Source organism: Eulemur rufifrons, chromosome 10 (assembly GCF_041146395.1).
Source record: "Eulemur rufifrons isolate Redbay chromosome 10, OSU_ERuf_1, whole genome shotgun sequence".
NCBI lineage: Eukaryota > Metazoa > Chordata > Mammalia > Primates > Lemuridae > Eulemur > Eulemur rufifrons.
Window position 1 is genome coordinate 8852974 of NC_090992.1, and position 25693 is coordinate 8878666.

Below are 25693 nucleotides of genomic sequence, written 5' to 3' on the forward strand. Positions count from 1 at the left end.
CCTTTACTGTCATTTACTTACCATTTTTTAAAATCAGTTCATCCTTTTTTTCCCCCTCAATTTATTTAAAAATGAAATATATCATGACATGTGTGATAAATCAGTAGATTTCTAATATTCATTAAAATAAGTGTATGACTATTACAAATGTTTATTTGTGAACCACTTGGAATCATTTCACATTCTACCAATGGCACAAGCCAACATTACATATTAAGATACATAGCATTGGCAGATAGTTATTATCTAATGAGGAATTTGGTGTAGATATTGTCAGTTGACTAAATCAGCAATGATTTTTGTCTTTAGTGTTAATAGTTGTAATTGCTTGGTGTATACTACACTGTTTTCCCAAGTGGGAGTCTCACACCTACTGAAGGATAATCTCTGGGAGAGGCCCAGGCTCTGCACTTCAGCAAGTGTGCCCTCACTTCTCTTGTCCATTGAGCTGAGAACTGCTACTGGGATAGAAAGGGCAGGACCCACAAAACCTGCTCCCCATCCCCTAGTCCCTCTCTGTCTGCAGTGTGAGCTTCAACAGGAAGTAGAGAGTAGAGGAGGAGGAACTTTAGAGTCAGACCGAGTTAAAGCCCTGGTTCTACCACTCACCAATGGCATAATCTTAACAGAAGTTCCTTAACCTGACTGAGCCTCGGTTCCCTCTTTACAAAATAGGGCTGACGATGATGATGATGATGGGATGATGCATTTAAGCGCACAGCCCAGAGCAGTGTAGCCTGCGGCAGTGTCAGCTGCTGCCATCATCATTGTTGTTCACTTAACATCATGAGCCTGGCTTTTCTCATCAGAACAACTTAACAGAGATATTGGGAAAATCAAATAAGCTATAGTTTATTAATTTATTTTGTAAACTGTAATGTATCATCCCTCATTATACTCATTAGTGTGAAAACACAGCAAGAAGTTAGTAGTACGAATAGTAGCAATATTTACTCCATGGGATTATCATAAGGATAACGTGAACTTGAATATAAAAACTATCTCATCACCTGGAAAGTTCAACTATTAGGATGTCATACTATTAAGTGATATTAGAAAATTAGTAATGACCATTTATTGAGTGCCCAGTAAGTCACAGTTGTGTACATTTCATTTGACCCTCACATGCACGGAGGTGAGTTATACCCACTGTCCAGGTGAGGAAGATGAAGATCAGAGAGGGTGAAGCACCTGAGATCGTAGCCAGCCAGAGCCGGCAGAGACAGGATTCTCATCCAAGTCTGTCTGTCTTTAAAGCTCATCCTCCTCTTTCCACTCCCTACCGCTTCTGTTTGTGTGACTTCAGTTACTATTAACGTTAGTTCTCCTTCTCTGAGAGCATTCCAGCTCGGGAGCAGAGCATAGTCTAGTCAGTCAGCCTAGGGCAGAGTAGGCACCAGAGTGGGATGGGGTACGGGGTCCTGGGGCGCTGATCTGGGATTCAAAAACAGCTCTGAGTAATCCCCAAAGTAGAGAATCACACCGGGATCATTGAGAAACCAGTTGGCCAACTTTCTTGGGCCCCCACTGGAAGCTTCTGAGAGCTGCCACCATCAGGACAGTTTTCCAGGACTGGTAGCCCTGGGCGTCACACGATTAGGAGAAAGGGCGTGAGCCCCTCTGGTCTTCCTTCCGAGTGCATGTATGAATTGGAAATCTATTCTCCAGGTGGAATTTTTTTTCAGTTCAATGTGGGTGTTTTTCCTCATGGCTTTTAACAGTGATGAAATTGATTAAATTCAGAATGACCGAGGCAGGCCAGACTCTAAAGAGCAAATCACATCGGAAAATTGAGTAAATTTCTGTCGTGAGAACATGCCCCTGGAGCTGCCCACGAGACGGTGGCCTGCACAAGCCACTCCAGACAGTCTCCTGTGTCTATTGTCCATGTGAAAAATGGGCAGCACCTTCCTTCACCTCTTAGTCCTTTTGTTTTTATGCAGACATCTAGCACTCCCAGGAAATTTCATTTCTCCAACAAAAAACTTAAAAGTTTTTTTTTTTTTTTTTTTTTTAATCAGGGGAAAATTGAATAGGTTTTCTGGGGGAAAAACTTAGGCTAGGAAAAATCTGTTGAATACCAGCTTTAGGAAAGCAGTAACCGTCTTTCTAATGCATGTTGAGCCTAATTAAGTAGATCAGCTCCTCTCCTTTGGAAAAGGATTTGTCTTCTCAGGGTTTGGCTAGAATTTCGGGGCTGCATGCGTGGGGTAGCTTTGCAGTGTACTGCAGACCACTGTTCTTACAGACTGTGTGTGTGTACATTGGACCACCTGTGGCGTGGAAAGGCCCCCTCTGTTCAAAATGGGTGATCTGGCCGCTCCTTGGCTGATGCCTTGGCTTTCTGAATACTGAGGATTGGAATTGAGCAACAGCAGTCAGTGATTTTCAGAGAAGGGGCTCTTGGGCTTGGAGTCGGTGGGTAGCAACACAGCTCTCGGAGGATGTTCTTGTTTTGGCTTGACTTTCAGGCCTGTCTGACCATTTAGATGGCCTGGCTAGTGTGACAAGGTACAGTCCTCTTCTCAGCCCCAGGCTCACACCCCATGCCACACACAGTGATAATAATGCCTTGACCGACAAGAAGAGGATTTCTGAAACCGTCCAGGAAAACCTAACCTTGGTTTTGTCTCCTCCGTTTCATGCCTCGATTTGCACAGCTCTTGTTCTTTCTCTCTCTTGAACTCGTTCTCGGGCTGCACTGCTAGGTAATGCCTCTTTGTATTGACACAGGAAGGAAGGAAGTGGTTAGATCAAGCCATTCATTTCTTATTTAACCTGTATATCCTCACAAAGAAATGAAAAGGCTGAGGACCAGAAGCTTCAATAACTTAGCTACTCTCGTGGGGTTGATATCAGTTGAATTTGAAAGGTCACTTTGACACGCTGCCCCTCAGCAACTCTCTCTAGCCTTCCATCACTAATGTACCTATCCGTGAATCCAAAATGAAAAATGACACACCCACGCTTCCCCTTCGTGTCCAGCCCTGTAGTAGACAGTGGAAGATAGAAATGCATTCAATAGCAGTGAGTGAAAGAAGTAAGTAAAGACACACGGGGACCGTTGCCTTCATGAATGTGTGTTCTGGTTTTGTAGACAGACACTTTTCACGGACTCACACAAGCAAACTTGCAGTTGTGCTACATACGCCGAAGGAGAGTTGGTGTTGCACTATCCAGGTGTGCAGTGAGGGCCACTGACCTAGGGGGAGAGCTCAGGGGTGGCTTTTTTGAGGAAGTGCCACTTGAGGGGAGATGTGAGTTACTTGGGCCAAGGGACTTCCAGGCGAAACCCACAGTCTGTGCAGAGGCTGGGGAGGAAGATGGCCAGCTGGGCGCTCTGAAAGCCAGTGTGCTTGGGTGCTGGGAGCCAGGGAGGCAGCCCGAAAAAGCTGGAGGGGCAGGCGGGGCCGGGCCACGCGGGGCTTTGTGAGCAGGTTAAGGGTTATCCTCCAGGAAGCCCTGGGGCGCCACCGGGAGGTGATGTGGTGTGATTTTGTCAAGATCACAGGGGCTGCGACATAGAGGAGGGATAGCAGAGAGCTAGGGGAGGTATGGGGAGACCAGCTCCAGGTCCCTGCAGACGTCCTGGCAACAGAGGGTGGAGGCCCGGACCAGGGTGGTGAGGGCGAAGGTGGAGGGAGCTGGACAGAATTGAGAGACATCAGGGATAAAACCGGGGGACGTGTGGTGATAATTTGGATATTGGGGTGAGAAAGAGGGGTGGTGTCAAGGGTGATGCTCAGGGTTTTGCTACAATTCGCACCCTCCACCCCTACAGGGCTCATTGTTTTTTAGAGGTGAGAGGAGCCAGGGGACAGTATCTAAGACGAGGTCCCAGAAACTGCAGAGCGTGGACGTGACCTTTTGGGCCTCACGATAGGGCAGTGGTGGTTCTGCTAAAATCCATGTCTTTCTGCCCGGCCCACCAACCACTTTCTTTTAGACACGGAAATAATTTGATTGTTCCTAACAGCGTGTTGCTCTGCGAAGCCCTTTGCAGTCAAACCGCCAGTCTCTGGGTTCAACCTGCTTCCCTCCTCCCGGAGTTCTCATCTCGGGCACCGTAGCCCAAGCCCAAATGGTGCGCCAGGCGTCCTCCTCCTGCATCTGTGGCTTGCCCTGAGACCCTCCGAGTGGACTGAGCATGAAGCCTTTTGTGTTCTCATGTTCTTCATGGAACTTCTGAGCAAATGGGTTTGTGTGAGCCTGGCCTTTCCCCCTCCCCCCTCCCTAAAAGGAGAGAAAGCAACAAGGCTTCAAAAGTTGAAATGACAGTGGAGAGGACGGCGCATTTCTAACGCGGGAGGTCAGCCTGGGTATTTGGTGCGCGCTCTGCCAGCATTCATTAGAAGACAGCTGTCCGGGCCGCGCCGTGTAAACTCGGGCACAGCTGAACCTGGGGCTCAGGGAGGCGGATAAGGGGTTGAAGCCTTCGCTGCAGGACGGTGGCTGTCAGGCCTGGGAGCTGCCAGTCCTGCAACAACTCATCACAAGTCAAATTAAGGGAATAATGCGAGCCTAGTAGATATTTAATGAGAGATTATTTCTGGAGATTATAAGGATACAGAAATTGCAAATGAATCCCTGACCTTTTCCGAGCCGTGGCTCCTCCGTGAAAGAGCTGAATCACCTGCTTGAGGGGATTAAGGACAGCCGCCTCCATCTGGCGGGCCACTCAGACTTTTTCTGTCATTAGCAAACGCTGCTCGGTGTGATGATAGTGCTCTAAACCTTTTAGTGGGAATTTGCTTTTCAGGCTAGGAGATCTCAATTAACTTAGGGCAGAGATCACTGGGCAGAGATCGGGACTAATAATCTGGTTATGTGTGCACTGTTGATCTGGTTATGTGTGCACTGTGGTCCCTGTCACATTAGTGGTACTCTGTCCATGTTAAATAATAAAACGGTTGTTAATTATTAGTAACCTAATCATGATGTCAGCAGGAGACGCGAGTTGATGAGAGGGGAAATCAAACTGTGTGTGTGTGTGTGTGTGTGTGTGTGAGAGAGAGAGAGACAGAGACAGAGAAAGAGAAAGAGAAAAAGAGAAGAGAGGAAAGACAGAGAGGTGGGAAAGTGCTGGGTAGTGGGCAGTGTAATAACTTATACCAGTTCCAGCGTAGAGCTTTAGAGCAGTGGTTGCTAACCTGTATTTCATGAGTTTCTTGTGGGGGGAACTGTTGTTTGGTATGGATTCCATTTCTTAATATGGTTTTATCTATTTATAAAATTATAAATAATTATCATCATATGCAACAGGAATACATTAGAGGTGAATAGAGAGTTACCTTGAGTTCCTAATGTTTGACTTTGCAACATGTAAACGCTTTATATGTTTGAACTTAGACAACTAAGAATTGCTGATCAATGCTGCATTGCATTTGTAGTGTGTAGGGCCTTTGTAGGTTACATCCCTATTAAGACTTATTTCCAGAAAAGGGGTTTACTTGTTTAAAACAAATTGGAGAACTTTTCACGCTGGGAAAACCAAAGGAGGAACACTTACTCAGAGATTAAATGCAGGAGTTATGCTTTGCCATTTTCCAAAAGAAGTAATTGTAGTTAATTCAGGTTGGTGGAATTTTACGTTTTTCTGGAGATGTGTGTGTGTGTGTGTGTGTGTGCACGTGCGCGCGTTTATTTACTTAATTTTTTTTTGGTTCCATTTTATTCTTTTCCATTAGATATTATTTACCTAGAAAGGGATTCCACTTGCTACAGTGCCACAAAAAAGGTTCAAGAACTGATTTGCCTGTACGAGGTTATGTCCACCTCTGTCAGTTCTACCAGTTAAGCTGATGGCTTTATCTTCTGACTCCTGGGGTTATCACTGTCAGCTGCCAGGTTCTTTCAGATTTTTCAAAACTTTTATCAGTGTCCATGGGGAAAGGAGATAGTCTTTATCTAAGACAGAAGTCCATCAGTACCTAGAATAAGACCATGTTCACAAACCTACTCTTCAAACATCCAGGTTTAGAAACAGTCTCAGCAGCTCCCCATAGCAGTGTGCAAAGTGGCGATTCTTTCTCCTAAACTTCTTTGATTATCATCTCTATGAAAAGATTCTCTTAAGCACCTCTCAAAAAAAAAAAAAAAAAAAAAAAAACTAAACTAAAAAAGGCTTCAACTGACTATTGAATCACAGTTACAAATGGTTTGGAAACCTCCTTAAGCACAAAAAGTGATTCCTTATCTGACAAATACTTTCCAGCAGGCTCTATTCTGACTACTGTATAAAGGAATAAAAATCCTCCCCTGCATATGAAAAGATGCCCAGCATCATTAGTCCTTATCAAAACCCCAATGAGATACCACTTGACACCCACTAGGATGGCTATGATAAAAAAGACAACAACAAAGGTTGGCAAGGCTGTGGAGAAATTGGAACCCTCATACATTGCCGGTGGGAATGTAAAATGGTGCAGCTGCTTTGGAACACAGTTTGGCAGTTCCTTAAAAAGTTAAGCATAGAGTTATCCTGTGACCCAGCAATTCTCCTAGGTATACATACCCAAGAGAAATGAAAATGTATGTTCACACCAGCACTTGTACACAGATGTTCATCATACATCATAGCCAAAAAGTAGAGAAACAACCCAAATGTCTCTCAACTGAGAATGAATAAACAAAATTTGGTATATCTGGACAATAGAATATTATTTAGCCATAAAAGGAAGCAAAGTATGGATGCTACAACTTGGATGAACCTTGAAAATATTCTATTAAGTGAAAGAAGCTGGCTATGAAAGACCACATATTGTATGAGTCCATTAATGTGAACTGGCCAGAAAAGGCAAATCCATATAAAAGGAAAGTAGATGAGTGGTTGCCAGGGCTAGGAGAAGGGAAGAAATGGAGAGTGACTGGTAAATGTGTATATTTGTTTTTTTTTTGGGGGGGGGTGTTCTGTAATTAGATAGCGGTAGTTAATACATAACTTTGTAAATATGCTAGACACTGCTGAATTGTACACTTAAAGTGGGTAAACTTTATGGTATGTGAATTATATCTCAATAAAGCTGTAATTAAAAAAAATCCTTCCCTGGATTCCAGCAAGTATTTGGCCTGTGCATTATAGGCTGTTAGTAAATTTGAAAAATGTCTATTGCGTGCATTGAGTTTCATTTGGAAGAATTATTTTGATTTGGCCTACAGCTTACAGGGAAAAAGCTTGAGATCACAATTTGCAGAGTGAATACTGGGTTCATACTGGGAAAAACAAGGGATTGAGTTAGTACACTCTTTACCATTTTAAGGGAATAAGAAGAATGGTTTGCATGCCATCTAATCTCCAGAGAGAAAAACATTGTTTTTCTGCTTCCTTTCTGGTCCTTTACTTACTATCCTAGAGTCTCAGTGTGTTTGTAAGTATCACTAAGCAATAAGTATGCATATAAGTACAGGAGCTATTTCACTTAGGGAAGAGAAGTTTTGGAGAATTAGCATTCCTTTTTAGTTTGATTTTGGAAATTCTCAGTGATTTTTTTAAAAAATGTTTTTTGTTATCTTCCTTGGATCCGAATTCACCCATGTATGCTAAGACTTGGAGAAAGATTCCATTTGGATTAGATCCAAGAAGAGTTCAGGTTCTGTTTAGTTCTTACATACTACAAGTTTATTACTTGCCCTGGGATGATCATAAATTATTTATAAGCACCCACCTTTCTACTTGATGCCACTTCCTTCTCCACTGTGAACATTAGGTTGTAGAATGCCTTTGCCTAATGTCCTAAGAAGGTCAAAGAAGAACCATTCTTAAGGAGTACCACACACATCTTACCACTGGGTAACCAAAGCATGGGGATGAACTGGGGACAATTTCCAGCCGTGTCAGGTTAGAAACTGATTCTCTGCTGTGGAAAGAGTTGCTGCTGTTGGTCTTTTATTTTCTGAGTGACATCAGTGGGTTTTGAAGTGAATGGGAAGAACTCTTATCCCCACCTGCTGATTTACCACATGGAGCAATGGCCCCACTGCCTCAGTGGTTCTTCCTCAGGTAGCTTCTTTGTTCTTGGCTGTTTTGGTAGTATAGACTCTGGAGCAAGTCTCCATGTATTAGCTTTGCATCTCTGGTCAAGATATTTAGCTTTACCAAGCCTCAGTTTCTTCATCTGTAATATAGGGTTAGTAATAATATCCTCCTGGAGGACTTGCTAGGATTAAATGAGATAATCTGCATAAAGTACTTCTATGTACAGAGCACTTAATTTGTACTTTTTGAGGGAGACCACAAACAGTCCTACAGCTCCTGTGAATAGCAAAGCAATTTAAAGGTGCCTGTCACTCTAATCTTCAGCTATATATTAAAGATAACCTTGCTCGTTGCTGTACCTTGAGGTTACTGTGAGAACTAAATGAGATAATCCATGCAAAGTACTTAAAACCATACCTGGCATACAGAAAGCTCTCAATTGATGCCAACTATTATTTTTTTTTTAATTATTCCTATACTGTTAATGGAAAAAATTGAAAGGATATTTGGCTATGGCATGAGATTGATTCATCCTGGCTCGGCGAAGCGCTGTCCTGAGGTTGATTGGCACAGCTAACAACCTGACCATCCTTCTCTTGTTCTTTCAGCTGCGCAGTTGGACAGCATTGGCTTCAGCATAATCAGGAAATGCATCCACGCCGTGGAAACCAGAGGTAAAGTAGTTTAGCAGATGGCATTGTTCTCAGGGAAGGTCACGCATCTGGTGAGGAGTCAGACCTGCTACCTGTTGTTTCCCCGGCGTTAAGTGACTCATTAACTCCCTGAGTGCCATTGTTGCCATGTTCCGCAAGTCCTGGTGGTCTGAAGCAGGGGTTCTCAACTGGGTTTGTGTCATCAGCTTCTTTGGTTGATCAGAAGAATGTTTTAAATGTATACGTGTAAAATACATACGATGATAGAAACTAGTTACTGACATTCAATTTTTAAAGTATTAAAAAACATAATTGGGATATAGTAATATATGTGTTTCTTTGTTAACACTGTAATAAAGTTACAGGGGTGGGTCTGATAACTGACATCATTTGGAAGTGGTGATATTTCAAGCTGTCTGTAACAACTGTAATGTGTTAGGAAAATGTCTGCCATTTCTGACCAAGTTGCAGGTATTGCTGACGCTCCTGTGATTTGTTTGTTGTCTACATTCATAATGGAAAGAAATGCTTAATGTCAGTTATAGGTTAGTGAAGATAAATATGTAATAGTTTTCCTGTCTAAGTTCATGGACACCCTGAATTCTCTCTGGTGGATGTTTTGAAGTCTGTGAACTCTAGGAGCTCTAGGGAGCCAGTCCCTGGGGACCATCCAGGTGGAGACAAGGGGCCATGCCCATGTTGCCCACCGACCTTTCCTGGCTGGGTCCATAGGACCAGGATGTTGAGACCAAGGAAGCTGGTTCATTCTAATGGTCTGCGTCCTTCCCTCAGAGACTGCCACGTAGGAGATTGCTCTGTTCTAGCAGTTTGGAGCTCTGAGTGCACTGGTCTTTTGTACCCCTGAGAAAACGTGTTAACCATCTTTTTTCCACTGGATTTGATTTGAACCATTATCAGAGATGTGAATCTTCTGTATTCGACAGACTCTCAGCTACCAGCCCTTTCTATTTGTTTGAAAGAAATTCTGTATTTTAAAGCAGGGTCCGTAACTCTTACCAGTTGAGAAATATAAACTTTTTTATAAAGTGGAAGGGGAGGGGAGAAAACACCTAACCTCACGAGCCTCTACCCCTGTATATCCTGTTAAAGGTATTCTTTCCAAAGGAGTTGTTTTAATGCGTGCGAACATTTTTCAAATGTTTGCTTATTTCTGCTATACCTCCCTTAAATGAAGAGTTAAGGCAGCTTTTATAAGGATACATAAGCTATATCCAAAGAATATAAAATAGAAGTAGGTGAGATTTCTGGGAATTGATCTTAAGGAAATAAACCAGATTGAGCCAGAAGGATGTTTACACAATGGTATTGTTAAGGTATAAAATCAGAAACTGACCAAACATCTCAAAAATTGGTTAAATCAACAGTGGTACACCCATGTAGTAAAAAACTGTGAATCACTAAAAATGTAGTACAAATACATCTCTTGACATGCAATATTTTCTTAACACATTGACTGCCACACTAGAAAAAGAATTTTTTTTCCTTGGGGCCATGGCGTTTTATGATGACAGTAGAATAAAAACTTTGAAAACAAAACAGTCCTTTCTAATTTAATGAAAAATTTAATAAAAAATGAAATTTGTTGACTCCTATTCATTTAATCCACATTTTTTAAGAATTAATTTGCAATATTACTTGTAACAATAAGAACATCAACAAGTAAAATTTTCACGAACCAATTGCAGGGTTTTGCCCGGATTTTGCTTCATGAGGTCCCAGGCTCACAACTAGCATGAGTTCAATACAACTCACATGGCAGTCAATGTGTTAATTATATACAGTAAGTGAAAACTGCCAGTTGTAAAACAGCTGCCCAGCATGGACCCATCCTGGGGGCAGTGGGGAGAGAGGAGGGCCTATTGCTCAGGATTCATTGCATTATCAGCATGTGCTCTGCTGATTTTTAACTGTTTTCTTTTGACTCATCTATTTGCCTTAACTGTAGTTTCTAAACTGTTTTGAAGTTTAGATTACTAAAGTAGTTTTTCAGCAGAAGTTTTGGTTTTCATTTTAAAAGAAACGTATGAGAAATAAGAAGTATAGGGTCCACAACCGTAGAGGCATGAGAAGGGAGCCCGGCATGAGTCCAGAGCAAATAGGCCTCCCCACCATGAGGCTCAGGCACTCACCTGACCTGAACCCACCTGTTTGCCTCTCAGTTTTCAGCATCCCAAAACCAAGAGGGAAACCTAATCATTTCAAATCGTTCACAGAGTCTGTGGGAGGACAACTTTTCGGATACAAAACTAGAAAATATATGCAGTAAGTGGGAGGAGAAGACGGGCACAAGTTGGTCTGGCCTCTCAGCCACTGCCTCCTTGCCTTCTCCCCTCCCGTCTCTGAAATGAGGCTAGAAATGCTATGTTTTAACTTCTAAGAAAATTTTCATTTAGCACAAAGAAGAAATAAGGACGGTGTGAGTTAGATACCATTTTAGCATAAATAGTTGAAGGAAGTGCGTATCTCCCTGTTGCAATGTGTGTGTGTGTGGGTGTGTGTGTACACCCGTGTTTATGGTGACCAGAGAGGAACAGACTTCCCATACTCTCTGAGATTCATTAATAATTGTCCAGGGGGAGCTGGGATTGCATTAAGTTCCAGGAAAGCACAAGGATAAAAGAAGTAGACACCTCAGATCTTTCAAGTCCTTCAAGCTGGCATGTTACTGAGTATAGTTTCTACCGCTGGGACCCATCTCTTAGTTTTGGACCAGGGATTCGTAGCCCATGAACCATGCAGAATGGTGTACATGATTTTACACGTCCTTTTAAGCTGTAAAATGGTATTCCAAGCCACTTCCTTTTATTCATTAGTTCCACTTCTATATAGGTCCTGTTGAAGATGCTGCAGAATCAGCCCTTTGCTGAATGTCTTCCAGAAAGTTGTGTTTTGGCCCCCTCAGAAAGTATTTTATAGTGGCTCTGATGGAGTATAACTCGGTGTGCTGTTTATTACATAGGTATACTGATCTAGGGGCCGGGACATAATGGTGGATAAGACAGAATCATTGTCCTTAGAGTTTACATTCTAGTTGTAGAGAGAAAGACAAACAAGGAACCCAATAAAAAAGATAACTTCAGTTATTGCTAGCTGCTGTAAAGAAAAGAAAACAGAGAAAGAGAATGACCAGTAGTGTTGGTCATGTGATGCGTTAGACTGAAGAGATTGCATTGAATCTGAGACCTGAATGGTGAAAAGATCTGGGAGAAGTGATCCGGGTAGAGGAACCCGCGGGAGCTCAGGCTGTGAAGTGGGGACATGAGCTTGGTACGTTAGAGTGCTGGGAAGGCCAGTGTGGCTGGAGCAGAGTGCGGGTGGTTGATGATGTCATAGACGGGCTGGTGCTCCATTGTACGGCCTTGTAGGCCACTGTAATTGCTATCTGATTATGGTCTAAATGCAATGGGAAGCCACTGGAGGGTTTTAGGAGAAGGGGTGATGTGAACTGATTCACACTTTAAGAAGTTCACTTTGGTTACTGGTTGGAGGATGGACATCAGAGAAATAAAACAGGTTGCAGGAGCCCAGTTACTTGACAGGGGTCAGAAATGATGGGCCTGGAACTAAGAGGAGAAAACTCATTTCTCAAATCACTTGGCCTAAATTTCCATCTTTTGTAAATGGTAGAGTGGTGCTGATACAGTCCACGCGTTTAAATGAATAAGGGTAGCGCAATGGGTTAGTTTTTAGTTCTTTGTTCGGAAGGTTGAAGGTAAATCTCTTCTAATCTAATTGCACAGTTCCTTGGGTTGAATGAAGGTAGTATTCTTTTTTTTTTTAATAAGGAATATTTACAAGTGGTGAACGGATCTTCTAATTTTTCAGTCTTGGCTAACATTCCCTAAAATTAAAAATATCCTTATACCTCAATATTTTCATTCTATATGTAAAAATAGATTGTAAAGTATTTGCCTTTTTCTGTTGTATGGATTTTTAATCATGTCATTTTGGCTTTTTAAATTTAAAAATTGGCTAAATATGACATATTTAAAAGTATATATTTTGCATCTTTCAAAACTCTTCAGATGCTGCCTTTGGCAAGGGAGAAGGACAATTTTCCCCCCGCTGATGACTGAACTAACATGAGGGCTGAAGTGTGCAGCACATCCATGAAATCCTAGACAGCTGTACCAAATCCCACTCCTTTGCTAAGAGCTGAGCTGAGTGACAGGGGACTTTAATTAGAGCAGCTTTTAGAAGGACTGAGAAAATGAAAAAATAAGTGCATTTGACTGGGTTGACCTGACTTGTGTTCTGATGTGCCTCTAATTTAATCATCACTGTTTCTTTTCTCAGGGATCAATGAGCAAGGGCTGTACCGAATCGTGGGGGTCAACTCCAGAGTGCAGAAATTGCTGAGTGTCCTGATGGGTGAGTGCAGTGTGCCTGTGCCTGGCAGGTCCCTGGGGAGGCCCACGCTGACAAGTCACCGGGTCTGTGACTATGGACAGCCTTTGGGGAAGGAATCGGGATGTCCAAGAGCGATCACCCTGAAATTAGCTGCCACGTTGCCACTTGTCATGACTGCAGGCACTACTGGGAAAGGTTCTGAGTAGGACTGGCCAAAATAAAAAGGGCCAGGTCCAAGGCACCACACCCTCTCTAGACTCTGCGCTGGCCGTCCAAGTGGAGCTTGGTCACTCATGTGACCACCACACCCTACTTTGTCTGTAATAGCTCATGACTCCTTCTGTCCTCTTTTGGGACAGGTATTTAGTGGGACGCACCCATTGCCCAAGGAACATCAGTCTAGCCTGCGGAGGACCTCAGACTTCATGGTCCCGCTGCTGAGCAGGTGTCATGGAACTCCCAGATAAAATGTATATAAGCAGATAAATCTTCTGATTCTGTTTGCTTCTAGAGTTCAACCTAGTACCTGTCACTTGAGTAGCAGAACCTTTTTTGCTGACGGCTAATATAAATATAAAACCACTGTCTCCAAATGTGCAATATTTGAATCAAAAAACCCACGAGCCAAATTTGCTTAGGCTGCAGATTTCCTGTATTTTTAGATATGAATGCAGCCAGCCTCAGTGAGTCACATGGATCTAAATGGCAAACAGATCGAATTTCACTGATCCGTGGCTGTTATTCATCCCCATGGAAGCCCCAGCTGTGCACTTGCCGAGACAGACTGTCACTTGGGGTCCCAGCTCAGTGTTCTGAGCAGGGACAGTTCTCTTGTTAGTGTTTGTCATTTCTTATGCCATCCTAGTTTCCGCAAATAGCTTTCATATGTAAAGAAATTGCCTCTCTCGTGTTGGCCAGAATGACTCTCTTCTCTCTGCTTCTTTTTTGGGAAAGCCACTCACCTCTGGTGGGCAAAACCCTATTGTATTACTAGTTATAGTGAGATCTGTTGTTTGAAACTATGATTATTTGTGAGGTACTCTAGCACTAAGTATTTGTTTGAAATATGGTTAGCTTTTTTTAAAAAACTAAACTTTTTATTTTGAGATAGTTGTAAATTCACATGTAGTTGTAAGAAATAAGGCATAGAGATCCCATGTACCATTTACCTAGTTTCCTCTAATGGTAACGTGTTGCAAAATTGTATTTCAGTATCACAACCAGAATACTGACATTGGTGTAGCCAAGTTGCAGAACATTTCCGTCACCACAAAGATTCCTTGTGATGCCCTAACCATCTTCTTCACTCCCCACCTCACTCATACCCCATCTCTAACCCCTGGCAGCTGGTAATCTGTTTTCCATTTCCACAATTTTGTCAGTTCAAAATCGTTATATAAACAGAAATATGCAATGCATAACCTGTTGGGATTGGCTTTGTTTTTCAGTCAGCATAATTCCCTCAGGATTTTTCCAAGTTGTTGCATGTATCAATAGTTTGTTCTTTTTGATTGCTGGGTAGTTCCATTATATGGATGTACCACACTTTGTTGAACTGTCCATCCATTGAAGGAAATCAGGGTTGTTTCCAGTTTGGGGCTATTCCGAACAACGCAGCTACAAATATTTGCATGCAGGTCTGTGTGAATATACATTTGTTCCTCTGAGATAAATGCCTAAGTGTGCCGTTGCTGGGTTGTGCAGGGATATAGTTAATCTTTGAGAAATTCTAATAGAAGGAAGAATTAAGAGTCTAATAGGTATCAATCCTTAGTCTTTTATGTCTGACCAGAGCTGCAAACATTTGTGGAGTATCTCTTCTCTAGAACATATTGTCAGGTGCTAGATATTAAACTTTAGGAAGAGCCAGTTCTTTTTGGCAAAGAGAGTGTCCTGGTAGGGTGGGATATATATGCATATGAAAGCTGTAATGTAAAATGTGATATTAGTGCTTATTATAAGCTGAGTCTGGAAGATTTAATAGTGAAGAAGAGAGCAAAAGAATAATTCCGATTTAGGAAGGATTATGAGCAGTGGCATGGGGGGCAGAAATCAGGGTCCATGATGGCTACAAGAGAGGGTATTGATTCTATGGTTGTTACATTAATAATATCTGGAAGAGACCAACCTGAGCAACATAGCAAGACCCCAGCTCTACAAAAAACAGAGAAATTAGCTGGGCATGGTGACATGTACCTATAGTCTCAGCTGCTCAGGAGCCTGAGGCAGGAGGATTGCTTGATCCCAGGAGTTTGAGGTTGCTGTGAGCTTTGATGATGCCATTGCACTCCAGCCTGGGCAACAGATTGAGACCCTGTCTCTGGGAAAAAAAAAAAAAAAATCTAAAAGAACTACTTGAGTCTGGGACAGGAGAGTTAAAACTAAAAAGCTAAGGTGGTGTCTTCTGTTGAATAACTTGAATATTGTGCTGAGGAGTTTGGGGTTGTTTTTCCTGTGGGAAGTAAGAAACTATTAAAAGTTCTAAGTAGTGAAGTTATATGCATTGCAACTGTTCTGCATACAGAAGTGTCAAGCAGACAATTTGGAATAGTTTACAAGGAAAAAAGACATTTATTTGCTCACATAACTGGTAAATCCAGGATGACAGAAGTATGGCAAGGTCTGGGGACTCCAGTGACGTCTTTCCACATTCCTTCTTCTAGCTTCTCATTATCTGTGACCTCTGCTGGTCTTAGTGTTGCCTTTATTCTTTGTGAGAGTGTCCCAGATAGGTTCAGCCTCAGCAGTCTTTGGAGCCCGTGATCACTGAGAGGAGAGTGTCTTTCCTGACAGTGTTGGCAGAAGGTTCCAGGGACTTTGATTGGCCAGTATGGGGCCATTCACATGATTTATTTCTCAATCTCAGGCCAATCACATGGACCACAGCAGATGGATCCAGATGGCTTGGATCCTGTGCCTGTCCCAGGGATGTGGCGGGGAGGAGGCAAAGGGGTGGGATGGGGACAGGGTTAGTTCGTGGAACCCGGTGGACAGAGCAGGATTATTAATAGAATGATGGAAGAGTACTTTCCTGAAATCATGGCTGCTGGGAGAGGTAATAAAACAGTATGTCTAGCACAGGTGTAACAAGATCAGATTCTAGCTTAGGAGGGTAACTCTGGCCACAGTGTGGAGCACGTATTTGATTATGGAGAGGCATGGAGCAAGAAGACAGTCGTGATAGATTAGGTAGGGCTTACCCTATCAGGGGCTGAACCAAATAGCTGAGCTGCAGTCAGGAAAAAAGGACAGGCTCAAAATGATTATAGAGAGAGAATCAACAGGACTTTGTAACCACCTGGATATGGGGGATTAGAAGGGGCAGAGAGACTTCAAAGATGACAGATTATTATGTAAGGTGATACGAATGAAAAGAAATATGACATTTTAGACTGCTTTGCTAATCTTAAAAAAGAACCGCTTTAGCTCGGTTGTGCTAAGCAAAAGAGTGGTTATGAAAGGACCTTGTTTTTATCACTTCTCTTAGTGGCCCTCAAACTTTGATATTTGTCTCATTGTCTTCCTCAGTTTTCCTGAGGAGAGAGAAAATAATCATGAACATCTGAGAAATGTCATGAAAAAGTACTAACTAGCAGCTGAAAGTCACGAGGCTGCTGGCTCTGCCAGGAGGACATTTCAGATAGACTGGAATCCGGCATGAGATCTCACCAGAGCTGGGAGACGACCACGGTGCAAGATGTGATCGAAAGTGGAGACGAGCATCCGTGACTCTCCCCACGAGTGAAGTGACTGTTTGAATCTCACAATTAAGGCATCACCAGGGCTCCAAACCTGAACGGGGAGCTCTGTCTCCCTTGTCCTCTGTGCACATGTTCTCATCTTCATCAGTTCTTGGTACTGGGGCCGGTCTGGTCTGGCCAAGAATGTGAAATAAACGCGACTCCTATAGTCCGGAAACCTTTCCCTGAGATGGCTGGCCGAGTGCGAACCTTTCCTTCACTATTCCTTTGTTATGTATTCACTGGGTGCCCTATTCCGTCCCAGGCACTGTGTAAGATTTAGTTGATTTGTCCGAGCTCTCGAGTGGAAATGTGTTTTGATTATTGAAAGTATGGCTTAGAGTTAAGTAAAAACAGAGACTTCTTTTGATCACTTTGAATTTAGTTTTTGTATTCTTAACACATAAGGGGATTTTAGGTTAGAAGAGGAATATGAGAGCCAGTGCTTTGGGAACATCTTCTTTTCACTGAATAAGATTTTTTGAGAAACCTTGCTAAAATTCCTCGTAGCAAGTGGAGCGTGGCTTTGTGCTGGTGTCTACCAAGAGCTACCTTTGATCCCTTCCTCCTAGCGACACAGGCCATTAGTCTCTAGAGACTGAAAAGGACTCATAAAGACAGGCAGATTCCTAGAAATAGAATACCTTCTGTGTGTGTATACTGTTCCCCCCCCCAAATAGTAAGTGAAGATAAATCTTTCCAAATTTTAGCCCAACTTTTTAATATAAACTATATAAACCAGCTATATGCTTGTTCAGTACATGTCTCTCTTCTTGTTCCTGTGTTTTAAATAACTTCTAATTAAATTTATGAATAGTCATTGTAGAAAATTTGGAGAAATACAAAAAGTAGAAGAAAATAAAATTCCTACTGTCTAGAGATAACCTTTATTGACATTTTATCATATTACATCAAGCTGTTTTATCATATCATCACTTTTTTAATATAGTATAATTATAATAAATATAACAAAATATGCTCACAAAGTTGGACTTGTATCATAGGCCTTTTAACAGGCTTTATTCATGTAACACTACAGAGTGTCTATTTTCTCATTTAATTCAAGTTCTTCTATAGTGTGATTTTCTTAGCCACATACTGTGTAGATGTACTATAACTTTTTAATCAGTCCCATATTCTTGGATATGTGGACTGATTATAGTTCTTCAGCGTTCTAGAAAGCACTGAGGTGAATATCCCCATAGGGGCAGGACAGCAGAGGTTAAGAGTTGCATTTTAGAATTAGATAACTTGCATTTCCACCGCTTACCCATTTGACTGTAGACAAATGATTTAAATTGGTCTAGTCTGTCTCTTCATCTGTCATAATGTCCTCTGTCCCCATAGTAACGTGAGGATGAAATGAAAGGATGCAAGTGGGTTGCTGAGTCCAGAGCCCTCCATGTGTTTAATAAAAAATGTTAGCTGTTTTAATTTTTTATTTTTATATGCATCTCTAATTATTTCCTTAGGGTTTATTTTAAGATGGTCAATTGCTGAGTCAAAGTATGTACATGTTTTCAAGTCTTGTAAATAATATTCCCAAGTTTGTTGTCGGCAAAGTCTGAGGAGAGTATCCTATACCCACATCCTTGCCATGCTGTGTATTACTTTTTTGCATATAAATTATAAACATTTAAAAAAATATATCTCCTTTTTATTTGATTTTGCATTTCTGTAATTTTGGGGTGAGGTTGGACACTTTTTACATGTGTTTTGCTGATTTATACTTCCTTTGTGAATTGCCTATTTGTGTCCTTAGCCTGTTTTTCTATTGGTGTACTTATGTTTTGATTACAAGACCTTTTGAGGTCTGAAGGCTACATTATCAGTATTTTTTCCAGATTATTATTTGTCTTGAACTTCATGATGCTTTTATTTTTGTTGTCTTATGAATGTCCTAAATTTTTATGAAGTTCATCTGGAAAAAAGATGGATAGACTGGATTATGCCTTAAAAGACCCTCCCCATTCCAGGATTACAAATACCTTTTGTTTTCCTTAAAATCCATCTGGAATATATTCATGCTAAAAGGGAACTCTTTTCTCAAATTCTTATCCAATTGACCAATTATCACGTAATGAGAAATCTTCCCCCTTACTACAATTTTTGTATATCAGCATGTAACCATTCTTTTTGCATATCAGGGTCCATTGAAGAAGTTTTTGCACATAATTTTCTAAAGGCAAAAAAATTCCTTTTTTGTTTGTTTTTCTGTAACTCTCAATCTTTTAAAAAATATATCCTCATTTTTCACTTTTAATGTTTGTTTTTCTCCTGATTCTTTGCATTCAAGCAAAAATTCTCTAAATTGTCTCCCATATTCATAACACTCATTTAAATCTGTTGGGTTGACTATTATTATACTTACTATTATTATATTGTTACTATTGCTGTTGATAATGCAGATTTTAATTTTGTAATTGAATTTTCCAGTGTCTTTACTAACTTATTTACCTCTTTTCATTGCTACTTTCCAACTATTCCCTTTATTATTTTAGTCTGTTGTTTTCCTTTGATGTCTTATTTCACAGCATCTATATTTTTCTAAATTTTTTTTATATTACAGAGCAAGGTTTTCTGAATTACTTTTCAGAGTGCTTTGGTCTTTGTATTCTATGCCAACAAAATATTGTATAAGCTTTTATATCTTCTGTTTAATCAAACCTGAACATAGATAAGTTTATAAATCTTTGCTATTTAAGTGCACTGTGAGTAGATTCTCCTTATTCTGTTGCTATTTTCCAGAGTCCTGTTAGAATCATTCTCTTATATGATGAGTGGAGGGAGCTGTTGTGCATGATTTGAGCCAACTTCAGGCATTGTTACATCTTTCCTTTAGTGTGGACCTGTAGGCCTGAATGGATGTCTCCTGGTTCTGCTATGTGGTCATGGTCCTGGGAGAGGTGGTTTATTCCTGGTTAATCTGAAGCATGCTGTGATTCTTCCCTCGTCACTCTCATATTTCTTCTAAGACTTTCCTCCTTCAGGATTCACTTGCCTTGATCTGAAGGGCCACCTCTCCACTTCTGTGCCCCAGTCTAATTTCACTGGCTGGATTATAATCTCAGGCCAGCTCTTGCTGCTTCAGAAACAGATCCCTCAGTGTGTGTGCTGGGGTGGCGGGGGAGTGGGGCACGGCCTCCTCCCCAGGGAGGCTTGGGCTATGCTTTAGGGTAGACAGAGGGCCACATCTATCACATTGTTCCCCTCCATGGGTTTTCTCAGGCCTTCGTCTGAGCTTTGCCTGGTGGATATTCCTCTAGTGACAGGAGAATGTTAACTGAGAGCTCAATTTTCTGTGCTATTGGAAATGTATGTTCCTTTTTTCTTTTGTTTTTTATTGCTGTTTTACCATGATGGTAAAGGAATGCAAATTGAGGATTTTTCTCATCTTATCCCATAACTTTTTCCTTTCTTTTCCTCAATATTTAAATCAGAGTTAGTGCAACATAGGATGCAAGGAAGCTATTATGTGGTAGTACTTTAAAGCACAGAATTACAGCAGCATGCCTCACCCATGCTCTGATCCAGCTGTGAACTGTTCTTCCTTACTCTGGGACCTTCAATGTCTGTGTTGCTCTTTTCTATGCCCCTCATTTCCCACACCTTTTCACAGAGTGGCATAAATAAAAGTAATCAAAGACTTCTTTCTGAAGAAATCCAAAAGTAATAGACATTCTTCATGATGACTTCTAAGACCTAGAGGCTTGCATAGTAACAAGTGGCAAAACTTTAAAATCTATAGCCCACTAGAAACAGGGGAGCCATGCAAAGAGCACACTTCTAATTTTACCTACCAGTAAAGGGAAGCAGACAAATGCCATCAGGACTGGGAGATGATAGACTATTTGGATGAAGGATGGATTGTTCTGGGAGCTACGGAGGTGGCTACTAACCACAAGCCCGAGTGCCCAGAGAAAGGAGACCACAAACAGAAGCTCACCTTCCTCTCTGACCCTGTCACTTCCACCATTGCCTATTGGGGTGCATCAGGCAGGATCTCCTGAGACAGGGACTTGAGCCATTAAGAGCTTTTGGACCTCCAAACAGAAGTGGCTGTGGGTACTCTGGATTCTTAGGCACTAGATGTGGAAAGTAACTAAGGTTTTTAAGATTTAACTTAAAAATTACCATGTGACCCACTCCTAAGTATTTTTACCCAGTCCCACTCTTAGGTATGTATTTACATAAGACATGAAAATGTAGCCCATACAATGACCTGTATGCAAGTATTTATAGCAGCTTTATTCATAACATCCCAGATTGGAAAGAACCCAAATGTCCATCAGCTAGTGAGTGGGTAAACAAATTATGGCATATCCATAACATTAACTGCTACTCAGTAATAAAAGGACTGAAGTACTGGTACATGTCACAACGTGGATGGATTTCAAAAATATTATGTTATGTGAAAGTGGTTGCCAGGGGAGGTTGGAAGGAGAGGATTGAATATAATGGGGCACAAGAGAATTTTTGGAGTGATAGAAATTATCCACACTGTAGATAATTATAGTGGTAGTTACATAACTGTATACGTTGGTCAAAAATCATGGAACTGTACATTTTAAAAAGGGTGATTATATCTCAATAAACTTGACTTTTAAAACACACCCACACACAGAAGAGGGTTCTCAACCTTCCTCCTCATTAAAAAAATGTAAATTTAAACAGTGAGATAACTTTTTTTTTTAAACCTATCCAATTGGCTAAGATCAAAGTGTTGGGTTACATGTTTCTGTCGAGGGTGTGAGAAGGAGCCACTCTCAAACCTCTGAAGGATATTTGAGTAGTACCTTTTCAAAGGTAAAAATGCACATTCCCTTTGACTCAGAAATTCCACTTTTAGGAATTGTTTCTACAGGTAAGACATGTGCAGGGAAACATAGTTTTATATTGCTTATCATAGCAAAAACCAGAAATCAACCTTAATTTCTATGAATACAGGACATTAAATTAACCATTGTACATATATATATATATGTATATAGTGTGTGTGTGTGTGTGTGTGTTTCCATTATGTTTTTAGAAAGGTGTATGTATTCATATATGTGCTTGTATGTGCATAGACTGTTAGAGAAACTGGTATTAGCAGTTGCCTCTACCACAGGAAAGGCTTACCTTCGAATGGGTGTCCATTTGTTTTTTGCAGATTCTTTTTAACACATGCATATATTACCGTCTCAGTTAAAGAGAAAAAACTTAATTTACATACATTGTAATGTGTCATTAGGGTATTTAGGAGTAGGTAAGTACCTTTCCTAATCATTTCCTCCAGAATGTCCTTCATTGCCTTTGTCAGCAACACAACAGCAGACTAGGTGGTTCTTGGGATTGACTGGTGTGACATTTCTAAGGCCACCTACCTTTATAACCACTACTTCCAGTTGGAGTCTCCTAATTTTCTGAATTCATGTGGTAGTAAATTGAGAAGAAAGAACACTCATTCCACTTGACCCACATGGTGCCTCTTCGTACATCAGACTGCTCCTCTAGTTCAGGTCCATTTTACCAAGCACCACAGTGGTCAAGGGCCCTGGTGGAGAGAAATGTGCTGCATTCTCCAGCAAACTGTAAATAATGTCTCTGCCACATACCCACACGCCACCAGGAAGCTTCTGTGAGTGAGGGGAGCGTCAGGAGGGAGGTGTGGAAACTGGCAGCACTTGCAGAAAATGGGGTAGCTTGGGAGGCTGTATTCAATTTAGTTGGGATATTAAATGAATTAAAATGGATGCGCTCGAGTTATGAGCCTTGCCTCATCAGTGCTATAAAAAGCCCTTTAGCCGGGCTGTAATTTGACTCTCCTCTCTGTAATGTTACGCAATATTCCTATGGTTACAGAGCCTGAATAAGTGGAAGCTAATCATTAGTTTGCTAAATGTGGTTCATGGAACAGTTCACAACTCCCAGACTTGCCAACTGCTGCTTGTTTAGTTTCATGTTCACTCTTCTTGGGTAGAAGTTGGTTTGTTCCTCAGAAAAATGTACAGTAACGTTTGTCTCACGTCCAGAACCATGCAGTGTGGCAGCTCTCCATGTGTCTTGGGATAGGAAGGAGAAAAGGTCATGCTAAGCAGAGTTCTTGGATACATACACTGTTGCAGGGAGTGTAAGATGAAAAGGAAGGAATTAAAGCTGTGGAGGTTTTAGATATTAGGAAAATCACATTTTGTGAACTTTTCAGAAATTTACTATGATCAAAATCTATGGAATTTACCATTCTGTGGCCCCAGAAATAAAATTGTGCTCTGTAGATGCTCTTTCTTACTTGTTTCATGGGTTAAGAAAGATACCATTATTGCTCAGGGTCACCTGCAAACATCATGCAGGTGCTTTGCCTTTAGGAGTCACACGTTTTATGAGCTGGGACCCTCCCCCCTCACCTCTGCCGGTGTGTGTCAGGGGACATACTAAGAGCCCTAGGAACCAGCTGGATGTGTGCCCTTACCTAAGTCCCGAAGCCATTCATGGGCATTTGGCCTCTTCCTACTGGGATGACAGTGGGTTCTTTCCCAGGAAATGGAACATGTGTTGTGTCCACCTGTGACCCATTCTCCTTTTCCAGCTGAATGGCTGTTCCTCTTTCTTAGTTGATGTCCCAGAATTCCTCTTGGAGGCAGTCCAGGGGCTGTCTCTCTTTACCTAGTGTATCATTTAGATCTCTTTGCATTGTTAAAAAAAAAAAAAGCAAACCCAGAAAACCTGACCTAACCTGGCTTAAAAGGGAAAAAAAAGAAAAGGAATTTATAGCTCACATGATTAAGAAGGCATGGCCGGATACAAGGGCTCAAGACCTACCATCTCTGTTTCTCCCGTTTCTGGGTTTGTTGAACTCACTTTCAGGCTCTGTGTGGTGGCACCTGGCAGTTACATAACCTCCCGGGTGCAAGCCCAGCACACAGCAAATGTCTTTTCTCCTGTCTCCTGGAAAAGTCCTGAAGTTCGCTCTGGCTAGGTTGGCTTAGGCTGTGGTGATGATATGCTTTTGACCAGTCCATCCTCAATCTCATTCCCCAGCCCTGGGAGGATTAGGAAAAGGGAAGCTCTACAACTGAAAATGAGGCCCTGCACAGAGAGAAAAGGGAATGGGAGCTGGTGGGCAGATAACTAGTCTTCAGCCGATATGAGAAAGCTGGATTCTGCCTCCAATGCACAGAAAGACTCCACTGCCCTCCCGCCAGTTTGTGTGTGACCTGCCCTGCCGCACCACGGAAAAGATGGGGTTCTTCTAAGCAATTCCTACTCCCCAAGCTCTGCCTGTTATTCTCGCCTTCCTTTGTGCTGCTCAGGAAGACTACAAGAATGATCCCTCCTCTTCTTTTAAATACATGCTTATGTAAAACATACATGTATGTTTAAAAGTCCATGCAAGAGGAGATAAAATAAGAAATTATCAGGAGCCAATATAATTGTGGTGGTTCTCCTTATATATCTGAGCTTAAGGCAATTTTTTAAAACTATAAAAGTAATGGAATAAAATCATAGTTTAGAAAATATAAAACCACAATTCCACCACTCTAACCCAACCACTATTTTAATTTTAGAGTATTTCCTTTCAGCCTTTGTTCATATGAGTTTCTCACTAACTTTTGCATCTTGTTTTTCTTTCACTTGACATTATATAATACATGCATTTTTCCATGTTGCTTTGCAGTAATTGTTGTAAACGGCAACATATTCCATCATCAAGACATACTGTAATTCACTTAATCGTTCTTCTATTATCAGACATTTCGGTTGTCTTCATTTTGTTTTTTCTAATGTTACAAAGAATAGTGTGTGCTGAACGTTTCTGGGGTCTGTAACTTTTCTCATGCCTTATCTTATTTCCTGAGATTAGATTGTGAGAAATGGGATTACCGGTTCAGAGGGTATAAACATTTTTAAGACTCTTGATACATATTGCCAAATTGCTTCTCAAAACTGTTACATTTTATCTCTGCTGCCTCCAGCAGTTTATGAGAGGATCAGTTTCACTGCATTCTTGCTAGCAATAGATATTTGGATTTTTAAACATTTTCCTAACTTAATAGGCAAAAAAATAAATGTCGTTTTTGTTTTAATTTACATTTCTTTGGTTACGGGGAACATTGGATGCTTTTATGTATGCTTGTTTATTAGCTATATTTTTATTCTCTGCCTTAGGTGTTGTCTTTTTCTTCATTTTAGACCCCAAGACAGCTTCCGAGACAGAAACAGATATCTGTGCTGAATGGGAGATAAAGACCATCACTAGTGCTCTGAAGACCTACCTAAGGTAGGGACTTTCCATTTGCAAGGCGGGGCGCCAGCTAGTTATCATGCGATCAGGAAGAAAGCAGTTTTATTTTCAGCCTCCAGAGAGCTGTTGGGTGGGTGTTTGAGATGTGGAAACAGCTTCTGTGTGGGTGCATTTAGCTCAGCTGGTCAAAACGACTGTAAATCATCTATCGTTGACGGGTTGCCTTTGTGCAAGGGTGCCATGAGTGACTCGGGAAACTTTGCTCTTTATGAAAAGCACTGTGATAATTAGCCTTGAACAGAACCTAACATGTGGTCTTCCCTGAAATCCCTGAATAATCTGTCCAGAAAGCAAGGAGTCCTGTATCATGTTCTGTTGAGAATGCACGAGTATATACCCTCTGTATTTTGATAGTTTTGTGCATTACAGTATATTGCTAGATATTGTTCCTTTAAAAACGAGAACTTAATAAAATTTTTTTTTGCTCTTTCCACTTAGATTGGAAAACATTACCTTCCTATAGAGACTATTTTCCTTGTATTAATATATATGATATTACGGCTACCTCTCTACCCCTTCCTCAGTTATTCAGGGGGTGGAGGGTTATTGACCAGCTGCCTGCATCTCAGTGTCATAAACAGACTGAAATTTATGCTGGCCTCGAGGGACAAGAATACTGTAGTTCTTCTTACATGGGAAGGTGGGACCTAGTCTTAAACAGAAAGGAGAA

At 41.3% G+C, this 25693-nt stretch overlaps 1 protein-coding gene across 3 annotated transcripts in view; it reads left to right on the forward strand.

The window, feature by feature from the left end:
• ARHGAP26 (Rho GTPase activating protein 26) overlaps nucleotides 1-25693 on the forward strand; it is a 378528-nt gene that overhangs the window by 214195 nt on the left and 138640 nt on the right. For all 3 annotated transcript variants that reach the window (XM_069484154.1, XM_069484152.1, XM_069484153.1), the window contains exons 13-15: nucleotides 8584-8649; nucleotides 12946-13020; nucleotides 24912-24999. In XM_069484154.1, the coding sequence (XP_069340255.1) occupies nucleotides 8584-8649; nucleotides 12946-13020; nucleotides 24912-24999 (229 nt within the window). The remainder of the gene's footprint in view (nucleotides 1-8583; nucleotides 8650-12945; nucleotides 13021-24911; nucleotides 25000-25693) is intronic.